The 13950-nt window shown below is 36.7% G+C and overlaps 1 protein-coding gene across 9 annotated transcripts in view; it reads right to left on the bottom strand.

Moving 5' to 3' along the window:
• Positions 1–1275: 1275 nt before the first annotated feature.
• Positions 1276–13950, bottom strand: part of Wac (WW domain containing adaptor with coiled-coil) — a 60705-nt gene continuing 48030 nt past the window's right edge. For 5 of the 9 annotated variants that reach the window (XM_032884938.1, XM_032884933.1, XM_032884934.1 and 2 more), the window contains exons 8-14: positions 13575–13841; positions 12201–12323; positions 11303–11451; positions 9497–9615; positions 8124–8310; positions 7655–7782; positions 1276–4206 (exon numbers count right to left, since the gene is read on the bottom strand). In XM_032884938.1, the coding sequence (XP_032740829.1) occupies positions 4137–4206; positions 7655–7782; positions 8124–8310; positions 9497–9615; positions 11303–11451; positions 12201–12323; positions 13575–13841 (1043 nt within the window). In that variant the 3' untranslated portion in view covers positions 1276–4136. The remainder of the gene's footprint in view (positions 4207–7654; positions 7783–8123; positions 8311–9496; positions 9616–11302; positions 11452–12200; positions 12324–13574; positions 13842–13950) is intronic. The other 4 variants (XM_032884941.1, XM_032884937.1, XM_032884936.1 and 1 more) reach the window with 1 other exon arrangement.

Raw genomic sequence — 13950 nt, forward strand, 5'->3', positions numbered from 1 at the left:
TCTTATCCTAAATGTCAGAAGAAACTAGTTGGGTGAATAGGAAATCACCTGAACCAAAAGCATAAGTTCATTATCTTGGAAAACCCAGAGGCACCACCTACTCCCGTGCGCCTCACACCATTCTACCCAAGGTGGCCCAAGACTTACTGGTTCATGCCCCAAGGGTGGTCCCAGGAGTAGCAGTGTCCTAATTCTCATTGGCTAACTTACTAACACTCTAACAGTATGTTCATAGGCTCGGTTGATTCTTCCTGCCCCCAAATAAATCTTACCATGCTAATCATTAAGGTCAATTGGGAGTTTACTATCTGGTTAATTTTATTAGACTCAACTATTATCAAACCACCTCATCTCTTTGTTGTTCCTTTCTTGCTTTACCACTACTCCAAACGAAATCAATAACTTTTGCAAATTCTAAATTCTAGTTCTGCCCTAAAGCCTCTGACAGCTATAATTCACTCAGCATAAAGGGGTTATGTACTATAGACAAAAATGTATATATAGGGTGCTGTTTTTTTTTTTTTTTTTTTTTTGAGTGGCGAACTGGACATACAGATCTGGCAAATCCTCTAAACACGCAGGGTGTCATTTACTTCCCAAACGGGCAATGTATGTATAGAAAGAGAGGCAACAACCTATGAGAACCTAAAGCAGCAGCAGGAAGGTCAGGATTTTAACTGATGACAGCAGAGTGGGCTGCTATCGTCAGCGGCGAGTGGCTTTGAATGCATCTTAAAAGGTAAAGCTGATGGGGTAGGTCTACACATGGCAAGGAGCAAAAACTTGGGCTTGAGTAACTACAGGGAACCTGTTCTAGAGAATTTTTATAGGTACTCGCCTCATGATGGCAGTTATCTACAGGTCTGTGTCAGGAACTCAGACCCAGAAGCATCTAGGCAATCTGGATGCGGCATACCCCAAAGCTCAAGGATTTAGGACAGACAGTGAAGGACAACGTGGCCTCTAAACAAAGGGCTTCTGATCAAGCCCATTGGGGGGAGGGGAAGAGAGGGAAATCAAGTCCGGATTCAGATAGATAGATAGATAGATAGATAGATAGATAGATAGATAGATAGATAGATAGATAGATAGATAGGGCACTGAACTGGGGCTGCATGCCTATAGTTCCAGAAATACTCAGACTGTGGAAGAACATTTAAACACAATTACTAATACTTTACTAGCTATCTAGAACAAGTATTTTAAATTTCCTTCAGAAATACACAATTTTGTCCTGAATTCTGTTTTCACAGTTCTGAAATAACTGCACCATAAAGTCAAAACATTTTTATTACTTTTTTGTATCATTTCGCACACTTCTGTACAAATACAAGAATAAAAGCAGTATTTACAGGTATTGAAAAGAATTCTGGATATTTAAACTCAGCACCTAAACACAGTAGCTTGAAGCAGGAACTTCAAGGCTCTGGTAGGGGAGTAAATGGTCTTTCCTGCATGTTGCTCTTTGAAGAATTCCCTTAGAGCTAAGGTACTTATACACAGAATATTAAATAGGAAAAGCAATCTCATTTGCTTGTTTTCAGCACTTCCTCCATAAGATTATTTTACAAGCATGAAATAAACATAATGCCATCTATTTTAGGGAGCAAAATTATAGAGTACTCTGTATTTCTTAAAAAACATTTACAGTCCCAAGTTTTAAAACTAACTTAAGACTAAATAGAACAAGAAAAATAAGGAGACCTGCTGGTTCTTTGGGGAAGTTTTTCTATCAGATTTATCACAACCCCATGTGGTGAAGAGCAGTAAATATTCACTTTTTAAATAGGCAGGAGGGAGGTTTTCTAGAGCTATGCAGAATTTCTAATTTTCAAATTCCTTAAACCCGGTTACATGTTCAAATTCATGGCACCTAAGGATAATCCTTAGGTTACTGACCATGCTCTAACAGATACATATGCCTTAGTCACTTCCAGAGGCTAAGAGCCAAACACCATATGTAGATAAAGGGCAATGTTTAAAGTTTTACTACAAAAATGCAATTGGATCAAATACTACAAAATACTTCAAGAAATTTCAAATTAAACATTTTTTTTCTAAAATATTAACTAATCCATATAGGGCTGTAGTCATTAAAACAAAGAGGGATAGTGACATAGATGGAGGACTGACAGGATTGACTTATGCAACTCACAAGTCAGCTGCACCTGACTAGGAAATGGTCCCCTCTTAAACTACAAACCTGTAGTCCTTTGCCCAGACAGACACTGTACAGGCTCTCCAAGACACCATTAACATACATGAGCACAGTTCAGCAAACGGTAATAACTGCACCGGTTTAGACATTTCATCATAACTAAGGACATGTCTTTTCTTAATGTTTAAAATTTTTTTGAAAGTAACAAATGGAAGTCAGCTTACTGTATAAAGCTATCCCTTCCTCTTCATCAGCAAACATCATACTATCATTTCAGATTTATTAAAGTTAGAGATAATTTTAATGTTAGCTTCTTTAGCTTAAATATAATTAAATATAGTCAAAGCAAAGAAGTAACATTTAAATTTCAGGCATTCAGAAAGTTAATATTGATTCTGGTATAAAACAAAAATCCCTTGATTGTAGATCTGGAAGTACACATCTGCCCAACAATGGCAATTCTTAAGTCAGATGTTACAATTTTGATAAGACAAACAAAAACAAACAAACAAAAAAAAAACTCCTATGATTTGGTGCAATCCTGGCAGTGTCAGGCTAAGGCCATATTGACTAAAATTTTTAAGCAAACGGGGGTAAAAGAAAAAGCCCATGTAGCTTTATAGTAGCAATCGTTTCTTTTTTATTTTAATATACTTTAGGAAACACTATACAAAGCTGAGCTTTCCTGTTGTTTCTGTTAACAGCAGGAAATTCAATGACACAACTGTTTGTGATGCTAAGAACAACAGTCAGCACCAGACTTGAAAAGTTAGGTACAACACAGACATCCTTCAAAATGAAGTGTCAGAATAGCAAGACAAGTAAACCAAGTTGAACAAATGACACCACTTGGGAAGTGACTCCTCATTCTTGTTGAATTTCACATTCATTGAGTATCTTTTACACAATTTATTGTTAGTGCTTTAAACAAAACCTCCATATAAGGAATTATTACTTGTAATAAGATATAAATATTCAACAAGAATAGTTTTGATAAAGAACCTCATGTAGTTCAAATTCTAATATGTACTGACCGAAGGAAAAAAAAGTAACGAACTGTGTTTGTTTAAACATGTTTATTACAACAGATACAATTCACATCTGACTAGCTTTGTTTCTCCTTTCCCCTCCCACAACCATGTTCATTGGGCCACTTCCTTGTATGTGAGCAGTCAATGTACTTCCAGCACACTTGCCCAGCAGTACTTTAAGTCCATTCTTACAGGGTGAAAATGGATTTCAATAATTTATACAAACGTGGGTTATGCTCGATCACTGCAACTCCAGCTACTGTACACAGGAATGAGAAGGTTATAGAAAAGTGCCACAGCAACAGTGCCCCAAGAAAGGAAAGAGGGCACCTTTAAAAAAATGGATAAAATCAGGCCAAGGGACTTCAGAGGGAATGGAACATACAGGAAATGAAAACATTTCTTTGCAAAACAAATGGAGCAGCACTGCTCTTGATCAGGTGCAAGTGCTGATCAGTTGTCTCATGATATTTGTACACTGCTCATAAGGTTCAAAATCGTATCCTCACACACAGATCACCTGGCGCTTGCACTGGATTTTTGAAAATGCAAGATTTCTGAATGATAAATTAACCCCCCAAATTTTTTCTTTTTTTAAAAAAAGCTAATTTTGCAGACAGGTTTCCATGTAAAAGGCTAGGTATTTAGCCACCTCAGCATTGATTAGTTTCAGATGTCTAAGCTCTGTTACACATGGCTTCCCATGGCTTCACTCTACAAAACATATTTACAACGTGAAGATACATCTACAAGAAATCTACATTTCAAGGGTTTTACAAATCAATCTTGTATCTTTCCCCTGAATTGACTCTCACAGACCCCGTCCCCTTGTCATTTCATTTGCCCAGCTTAACGGTCCATGGTCTACTGAAATGCAGCTCAAAATGTTATGACTGGGCAACAGATTTACAGTTCCTCTATGAGATCATGTGCAATTATTCACATCTTCAAACCATGAAGGAATTCTGATTTTTTAGCTTTTCGAGTTCCTTAATTTGTTGTCTCAAAAAGAGTATCCTGAAACATAAAAGTAGATATTAAGATCTCTGTTACAAAAAAACTTTGTAAATACTGAATGAGTCTTTATAATGAATAATAAATACAACTTGTTCACAGTATTGAGCACATATATCAAAACAGTGAAAAAGCTAGAAATTTTCTTAATTTCCTAGCAATTTTTCAAAATTTACTTCAAATATACAGAATGAGTTTAAATTTATGTGTAGTATATACAATAAAAAGAAGGTAGGTGGGGAGTTAAGTATGGGGTAAATGTATTTATTTTTGCTTCTCGCTTCAAATGTATACCTAAGGAGATGGTTCCACAAACCCTGGACAGCAAGGAAACAGTCAAGTCTCTTTTGAGATTGGAGCGACATCCCCATACCCGTGTTCCTAGGTTCCCCAGAGACATTGCCCCAGAGTCAGGGAAGTAGCTGAAGATCACCATGACCCTATTCCTGCTCCACCACTGCCTCTATTTTTTTTCCTCTTTTAATTAAACCAAAACAGGGGAATGTTGGAATTCTGTCTAGGCTTCACTCCACAGTTGTACCTGACTCACTATGAAAGGTGCTGCTTGCCCCGCCCACCTTGCTTTCTTGCTCTGTCCCCATTCCCCTCCCTCCTCTATCTCCATGTGTTCATGGCCAGTCTCTACTCCCCTCCCCACTCCCTGAGTAACTCCCATCCCTTAGATGATCCTTCATGGGGAAGGGATGCCTCAGCACGGACCTGCAGAGGCACACCCTTCCCCCATCCATGACTACACACCACCAAACATATTGCTTCTCTCGTCTTCTCTATAAAACACAACACTTATAGTATTGTTAAGATTAGAATTAAACAGAGAAGGCAAAATTACTTCAAAGTAATTACTGTAGATGTAGGTGTGTAAAGCTGATGCCAAATAAAATCATCATTTCAAAATTGCTAGCTGAGGTACTGTACTGAGTGTGACAAATTATCCTAAGCTAGACATCAGGGAGACATTTAATGAGTATGTCACAATTTAGCCCAAGAATACATACAATTAAATGACAATTAAAAATAAAAAACTGTTCCGGAAGTGTAACTCAGGGTAAGGTGAGGACCTGGAGTCAATCTTTAATCATTCTCCCATCTATATTTTGAAAGTAGAACATCAATTCTCCCTCTCACACACACGCATGCACTCCTAAGAAATAAAACACCAATTCCACAGTTAGTCACAAATTTGACAGACTCTATTCTCTCCTGTGGATTACAGTATTCACTGCCTATATTAACAATGAATTATATACTGACTTGATATCTGACCAGGAAAAAAATTTTTTTTTTTTTTTTTTTTTTACAATTTTTTTTTTATATATTTTAGTACACTCTCCCTTTTTTCAGACACACCAGAACGGGCATGGGATTCCATTACAGATGGTTGTGAGCCATCATGTGTTTTCTGGGAATTGAACTCAGGACCTCTGGAAGAGCAGCCAGTACTCTTAACACTAAGCCATCTCTCCAGCCTCCAGGTAAATGGTTTTAAGGCACATTAAACAACTGAAAAAGTCCAATGCCTGTCTATTAGGTCACAATGCTGATTTAGTGGTAGAGCTAATTCCTAAGCAATCCTACGATGAAAGAATCCCAGCTGATATTTAAAAGTAGTAAATATCGCTAGATTAACAAAAAACTAGAAAGAAAAAGACAAAAAAACAAGATTCCAAGTTAACTGTATAAATCACAAACTGATGTATATTTATGGATTGCAGACAATAGTATTTCCCCTAAATCATGACAAGCTATAATGTCACTAGTAAGTTTGCTCCCAAAGCACATGTCTCAAATATACCTAACATCATAAGCACAGGGAAAGCTAAGATTGCAGATACACCCCATTTGGCTAGACAGTACTACATCATCTTTATTTTCAAACAATCTAAGGATAGAAGCAGTAATCTAAAATTTTACTGAGCCAATTTAATCACGCTATATCTATCTATCTATCTATCTATCTATCTATCTATCTATCTATCTATCTATCTATAAGTATGTGTACGTGAGCGTGTGTGTGTAAATAGATAGATAAATACATAAATAGAAAGAAGGGCATTTCTAATTAGCTACCAGCAACATCTCATTCTTAAAGTAACATATCTTAGTGGAGCACAGAGTTATAAATCAATGAGTATAGAGTTATTAACAAGAAAAACCCCACTAAAGTGAGTATGAGTTAATGAGAAACCAAGACACTGTAGTACCCCACAAGCCAACTAAATTATAAAAATATTGGTAGAACATGGTATGATTAGATTACAAGACCATAATTTGACTCTTACATGATTCCCATAACTAATCCAAAACCATATCAACTTCACCATCCTAAAGTGGATAATCATGTGGTTCTTCTCATAAACTTTCTGTTCACACGCTTATCTAATCTGAAGTCATTCACTCACAAGCTGTCCCTTCTTTAGGGTTAAAAACATCAAAAAGGCACCTAACCAAGCAACTGTTATCAAATCACCTAGACCTTTTGTGCTATTTTTAAACAAGAAACACTCAGGAAATAAACAATTCCCAAGTTGAAACTTCAGTGTTCTCTGCTGCATGGGTGAGTCCCTCCGTGTCCCTCTTGTCCTGCCTCTCCTCCTCAGGGTATAAAGCATCATCTTGTACAGTATAAACAAGCTGTGCATGGTACCCCCCACCTACTCCTCATACAGTCCTTTTCTTGAGTATCAGCTTGGCCTTTGCAGTGTTGAGATGCTTGCATTCAAGAGCCTATTCTTTTCCAAAATAAAACCCTAAACGCAGGTGCGGTGCTGCAAGTTCCAGTGCACACACAGATCCTAAAACTTGCAACAGGACATTGACAAATCACAAAGTGCCTCCTTACAGGAATAAAGATAAAGTTCATCAACAAGAGAGAGAGAGAGAGAGAGAGAGAGAGAAAGCTTTAAAAAAGAATTTTCTTTCTAGAAAACTGACTAGCAAGTAAATAAGAATCATTCTAGTTTTACTGTTGGAACCAAAACTGCAAAAGCTATAAAGTCAGGTAACACCTGTGTGGCTAATGTTGAAGGCATTAATTTAGTGGTTTTCCACTTACCGGTTATAGGTATCTAATGGGGGATCTTAAAATGTACTTACAGCAGATATGGGCGGGGAAAAAGCACAATAGTTAATTCTGAAAAGATAACAAATTTCAGGGGCTAAAAAAATGGGTCTGGAAAGAGAAACTAACAGCAGAAACTTAAGAATCTGATTTTGTATTCACAGCACACATATTAAAAAGCCAGGTATGCAGTATATACCTATGATTCCAGTATGGGAGAGGCAGAGACAGGAGGATCCTTCGCAAATTGTTGGCCAAATCTGACTTCCTAAGGTCATTCAAAACCAAAACCTCTATTATATAATACATATTTATATTATGTACACACACATACACACACACACACACACACACACACATTGAATAACTTACCTCTGCTCTCGCAAAGTTGCTTGAATTTCACATACTCGAACTAATGATCTCAAATTTTTTAACTCAGTACATATTTCTGACATATGAACACTTCCCATATTATGGGCTTCTTCACGCAATCTTGATGCCTACAGTTAAGGAATTGAAGCTCACATAAAATATGAATATATATACACAAAAAGAATATAAGGGCTTACACTAAAAGTACAAAATAAAACTTTTCATGTATAAGCACATAACCTTCTTAAGCAAAGTGTTTTGTTTTTTCCTTCAGGGTTCTTAAAACTATGTGGTTTCAATCAGATCTTGTTTAAGTCCACACTATCCCAGCACTCTAGCAGATAAAGTGATTATGACATTAAATTCCAAGCCAACTTTATATTTACACAACTTTCACAGTAACATTACAGAAAAGAAAATAAGAAAAAACTGAAATGAGGGGTGAGGAATGACAAGATAGAGATATTACCTGTTTCTCTGCATGGTCTGCAGGCCACCCTTGAACATGTTTTATGAGATTATCATTGAAGTGTGCTGCTAGAGTAGGTGTTAATGAGCACGCAGGCCTAGCAGATGCGTTCTGTGGTACAACAGCTGCAGTTGATGCATTACTACTACAAGTATGATTTGGACCAGGTGATGGACTTCTCTGGCTACTGCAAGACAAACACGTGAATATATAATGGGCTTCTACATGGCATGAAAAAAATATCCAAATTTTTACTACAATTATATATATAAAACACTATAAAATAGAACTGCTGATCCAAAGTATATCATGTATAATTCAATAGCATTTGGAACACTGGAGTTTTTATTTAAAACTGAAACTTCAAATAACAGAACAGTTAACCTCAGAACGTGAAGTGAAGGTCAAATTTTCATAGTCACAAATATAAGGCACATGTATTTTATTTTATAGACATCTAATTAACAGCATGTGTCTGTTTGGTATCAAAATTACTCTTGAATCAAGACTACTGAAATAACATCAGGCAAAAAACACAAGCATGTCACTGGAGAACTCTGAGTGGACAATTGATAGAATGAGACCAAAAAAGGGACAAACAAATTACTTGTCTTCCCTGAAATCTGAATACTCTGGGACGGGGCTTGGGGATATATGGTGATAAAAACCAAAATCTCAACCACACAAGCTTTTTCCTACCTGCTTCACCAGACTTGGCCCTGAACAGATTTCAGTTATCCCCCAAAACTAAATTTCTGAAAGAATTTTCATCACTGAAGATATATTTAAAGTAACACTGCATCCTCTAAACATTATTTAAAATAAGAATTTCCCAAAACTGTTCTGAGCAATGGCAACATTGCTGACTTCTAAAGGGATCATTTAGAATGAAGAAATTCTCATTTCAATGTATAAATTCTGAAATACTTGGCCAGAAAGCAAGTATACACAAAAAACCATTCAGAATGAGCACAGAAAAGTACAAACGCAGTGCAATCATTTATAACAATATGAAAAGTGATCTGAATGAGGTTAGATTTAAAGACTTTAAGGATGTGTAACATTGGTTTTGGAGGTGAGGATTTTTTTTTCTTTTATTTCACCAATACTCTCAAAATTTCTATGAGTAGGCTAAAAAGCAAATACTGTGGCAAACACGATGCCACATGCCTTTCCTATACAAGTAGCACACAGTTTATTTCCATCTAGTTACAGCTTAAAGATGCCTTTAAACTTCTTTGTGAACTGTGTGACTTGTTTAGGAAAAGCCATCCATGAGCCTGTCAAATTCTTCTGAGATGGAGGACACCTTGCTCAAACAGCATAGGATGCCATATTAAAAATAAATAATAACACAGTCTCAACCAACTAACCTTAAGCGCTGAAGACTTCGTGGAGAGACAGGGTCATGACCCTGCTGCTTGTCAACAGTCACGGGCTGCTGTGTAGCCGAATGTGACACTGGTCCTGGCTTAACTACTGGAGTACTAACCTAAAATGTCAAAATCCGGAGAGACAGGTTTTTTTTATCACATGAGAAATTTAATTAAAAAATAGTTCTAATACCAGTAACATTCTGCAGAGGTGAACGGAATTCTCAAATTTTATTTCATTACATTAATACTGGAGACTCTAACATTTTTAGTTATACATATATCTACATATCTACTTTATATTCATAAAATTAACAGTTTTTAAAAAGTCAAATTAAAGTTGCTGTGTTTACGCTTGCCCATGTATGTGTGATTTAAGTATCAGATCCCCTGGACCTAATCTTTTGCTCATCCATAACTCACAGACATTAAATCTGGAATCCAAACTCCCATCTCATTTCAGTAACAAGTCTTAACAACTTAGCCATGTTTCTGCCCCAAAATTGAATTTTAAGCCATTCTTTGTACAAAACACCTTATGGTAAAAACCATAAAAGCATATTTCCAATGCTACCAGTTTTCTACTCTTTTTTACGAATTCTATAAAAATACATATTACTGGCACACAGATACTCGTTTCCAGCACATATCAACACATGTGTGCAAGTATGTAGAATGTATGTGCATTATATTTATCATAAAAAAAAGGTACACTATAGACAGATAAAACAAGGCCCATGACTGAAAATGGTAGATAAACATCTGAATACACATATACATACACACACACACACACACACACACACACAGACACACACACACTCACAGACACATATATTCAGATGTACTACATGAAAAAGATAGTTTTTCTCTCAGAAAATGTCTTACCTTTATCATTAAAAACAACAAAACACAAACCCAAATATATGGCAAGCTCTAACCTTCACATACTAATTTTAAAAAAAAGTTGGGGAGATTACTCGATGATGTTGCTACACCACAAAACTTAAGAGTGAATGGAGTCCCCCAGAACTTACATAAAGGCCAGTCTAGCAGAACGGCCAACTTACAAAATCAGCACTCAAAAGGTAGGACTCCCAGAACATTTGGCTAACCTGATTAGCATTAATCTTTTGCTCATACTTTTGCATCAACTGAGACACTGCCTCAATAAATAAGATGACAAACAACTGAGGATGACTCCACACATGTACTCACCAGCCTACACACACACAAACCCATTAAAACATACACCCACACACACACACCCACACACACAAACACAAGAGCGAGATCGGAGTGAATACTAGTTAGATATGTGATAAGTTGATGTAACATTAGTAAAATCTAGTTATATTCCAATTATATTTCATAACTGTGTACTAAGTAGAAATTTATAGGTTTTCCTTACCCAAGCATAGCCGTTCATGCCTACTACTACAAAAACTAGATTAATATAAAAATTTTATTAAGAGGCACAAAGAGCATGCAATTCACTAGCAAAAAATTTTAAATGTCATATTCTTATTAGAGAAGTTGGTTCGGTTTTAAAATGAAATAATGGGAGAAAAAAATTGCATGTCGCCAATCCCAAAACCAATCAGGAATAAATCATGAAGTACACAAAAGAAGTTCAGATTCAAGTCTGCTGGCAACTCACCTCTGCTGCCCCATCTAATATCAGCCATCTGCCATTCATTCCATCACTACCTCATTCTCAAGGGGCACTTCCTAGGCCTATACACTTGAAAATGCTATCATTTCTAAACACTAGTCGATTCCACAATTAGTACAATGGTGACATACCTTTGGCTGTGATGAGACAGGCGGAGTACTAATCAAAGGTTTAATGGGGACTGTGTTAGTCTGAGGTGTGCTTATTCTTGGAGACACATAGGATCTTGGGGATGAAGCATCAGACGTTAGAGACATTGGAGACTGATTAGATGGCTGGGCTGCAATAGAATGATGTAATTAAGTTCAAATGACCCCCAAAATGTCATGTATGCAGTGAGGTGTCTATGTCACATCACACACTGCAGATACCCAGTTGAAACTACAGAATCTGATGTCCTTACTGAACATCAAAGCTTCCAGGACAGCTTCTTCTCACACTGGAACCTGTACTTATTCACATACAGCAGCCTTCTAAACATCCAAAATTCATATTTATTCTCTGCATAAGCATAGGAATTGTCTATAGCCCCTTGCCTCATGAGGCAAGAGTTATGAATTCCTACCATTAAACTTCTATTCCTCAATATGCTGTCTGCCTTGTCTGTGGACTTTCCGACAGAGACCGTTATACTGCAGCACCTCTCCTTTCGCACGTGTTTAGTTCAAAGGATTAAGTTACTTCTGCTCTGTCACTTCCAACAACACAAAGCAAATTTCCACCTCAAGTGTGTGTGATGTTTCAGAAAGACGGAGGGCATACTACAGTTTGACTTTTTTGCTTCAAGTAAAATGTATCAATACATTTATATTTTGATTAAAATATATGATATATTATGCATATAATCAGATGAACACCAAAATCTAAAGTGAAGGAAATAAACAGACCTGAGAATACACACATATTGAAAGTCCAACAAAACCATTATATCAAATATTTTCTTAACTAAAAGCAAACTTTCCCTTAATTTCAAAACAAAACAAAAGGGAAAGACAATCTTTTAAGTAACCCAAGAGGAAGAAAGACTACCTTGTGTAGAAAGCTGGGCAGCTTGAGAAATCAGCGAGGTGATGTTGAAAGCAGATGGTCCAGCAGTAAGAAACTTGTGGATGATAGATTGCAGGGAAGCTTGTGTTACAGCTGCTGTAAGAACTTAAAACATTCAAAATCCAATCAAAACAAAGAAATTCACCTTACATTACTAACTTGAAACTCAGAGCTTACAAATAGCAATAGTAAAAATACAAATTGGTTTCATGAAATTTTTAAAATGAAAGCTTGGCACACACAATAAATCAACGAGAACAAAGACTTTAAATGGGGGCTGGAGAAATGGCACAGTCTTTAAGAACACTGGTTACTCTTCCAGAGGACCCAACTCGGGTTCAATTCTGAGCGCCCACACGGCAGCTCATAACTGTTGTAACTCCAGGATCTGACCCCTCACATAGAAAAACATGCAGGCAAAACACGAATGCATATATAAAAATAAATTTCATATTAAAAAAATACTTGAAATGGTCAAAGAAGGAAAACAGGTTAACAATAAAGGTAAATTGATAATCTCAACTCCAAAGCTGCCAAGATGTGTTAAGCAGGAGCCTATGCATGTTAGTCCTTAGGGCTTCATCAGAAAGACTGAAGGGATGCTGTTTCACATGACTATTTTCAACAAGCTGACCAATAAAAGCCCTGTATACCAACACTCACCGTGTCTTAAAAAGGGTTATCAAAACAGCTGGTATTTAGAAATGCCATGTATTTTTAATGCCTAAGAATGTTTTGTGCAGATGGCTTTATATAATTTTGGACTGCTTATATAAAACATTTAACGAAACAAACTAATAAATTGCAGTTATCTTAAAGAATAAAATAAATACACTCAAGTTCAGAGTAACAAGAAAATCAGGCAGTTTGAGAAGGCTCTAACGTAACACCTATTATGAGAAAATGCATAGAGACTTAACATTTGAATTGTAATGGTTTCAAATTAACAGCAAATCCATTTTTGCTCAGGCTCTATGAGGTGTTGGTCCAAATAACTTAGAAAGGTAAAAAGAAAAAGAATCAAAGTCATGATTAAACAGACAAAACAAACAAAAATCCTAAAACACTACTAAAAACAAAACCACCACCCCCTCCCCAAAAAAACCCTCTAGCAGTTTTGGCTAGTAGCTGCCTCATGGGATTTCTAAGATCTTCATATTCACAGGCTTGAAACCGTCTGAACACCACTAACTCAGTTACACCACCAAGCACACTGGAGGTGGCAATGCTAAAGCAGAAAACTCCAACATAAATTTGAAAAGAAAACTAAGAGTCATTCCTTGAGTTGAGAGTTTTATAAATAACTTTTTACAATAGAGGTAATAATGTTGAAAAACTGTAAGTATGTATATTCACCTTCATTTATTTTGGATATGTCCACATTAGAATTATTAAGCTGTAGCGTGGCTTGCAAAGCAGGAAGCAACTGTCTAAAAAGGTTTGGGTCCTGAAGTAATGGAGGTATTGTCGACTGTGGGACGGGAGAAACAGGTACGGCTGAAGCAGATGTTGGGGGCGCAGATGTAGGGTTCAGGCCAGAGGCTGAAGATGTGGAAGGAGTTGTGCAAGAGTGTGATACTGACTTGTCTCCTGGAGCAGATTCTACATGAAAGGGAGAAAAGGCTCGTAAAAAAAAAGAAAGAAATGTTTCAATATCAGAAACTAAACCAACCACATCACAGCAACATCTTCCATGTGCTAAACACTTACGAACTGTATCTGAACCTCAGGA

The sequence above is a fragment of the Rattus rattus genome, chromosome 14 (assembly GCF_011064425.1).
Source record: "Rattus rattus isolate New Zealand chromosome 14, Rrattus_CSIRO_v1, whole genome shotgun sequence".
In the NCBI taxonomy this organism is placed as follows: domain Eukaryota; kingdom Metazoa; phylum Chordata; class Mammalia; order Rodentia; family Muridae; genus Rattus; species Rattus rattus.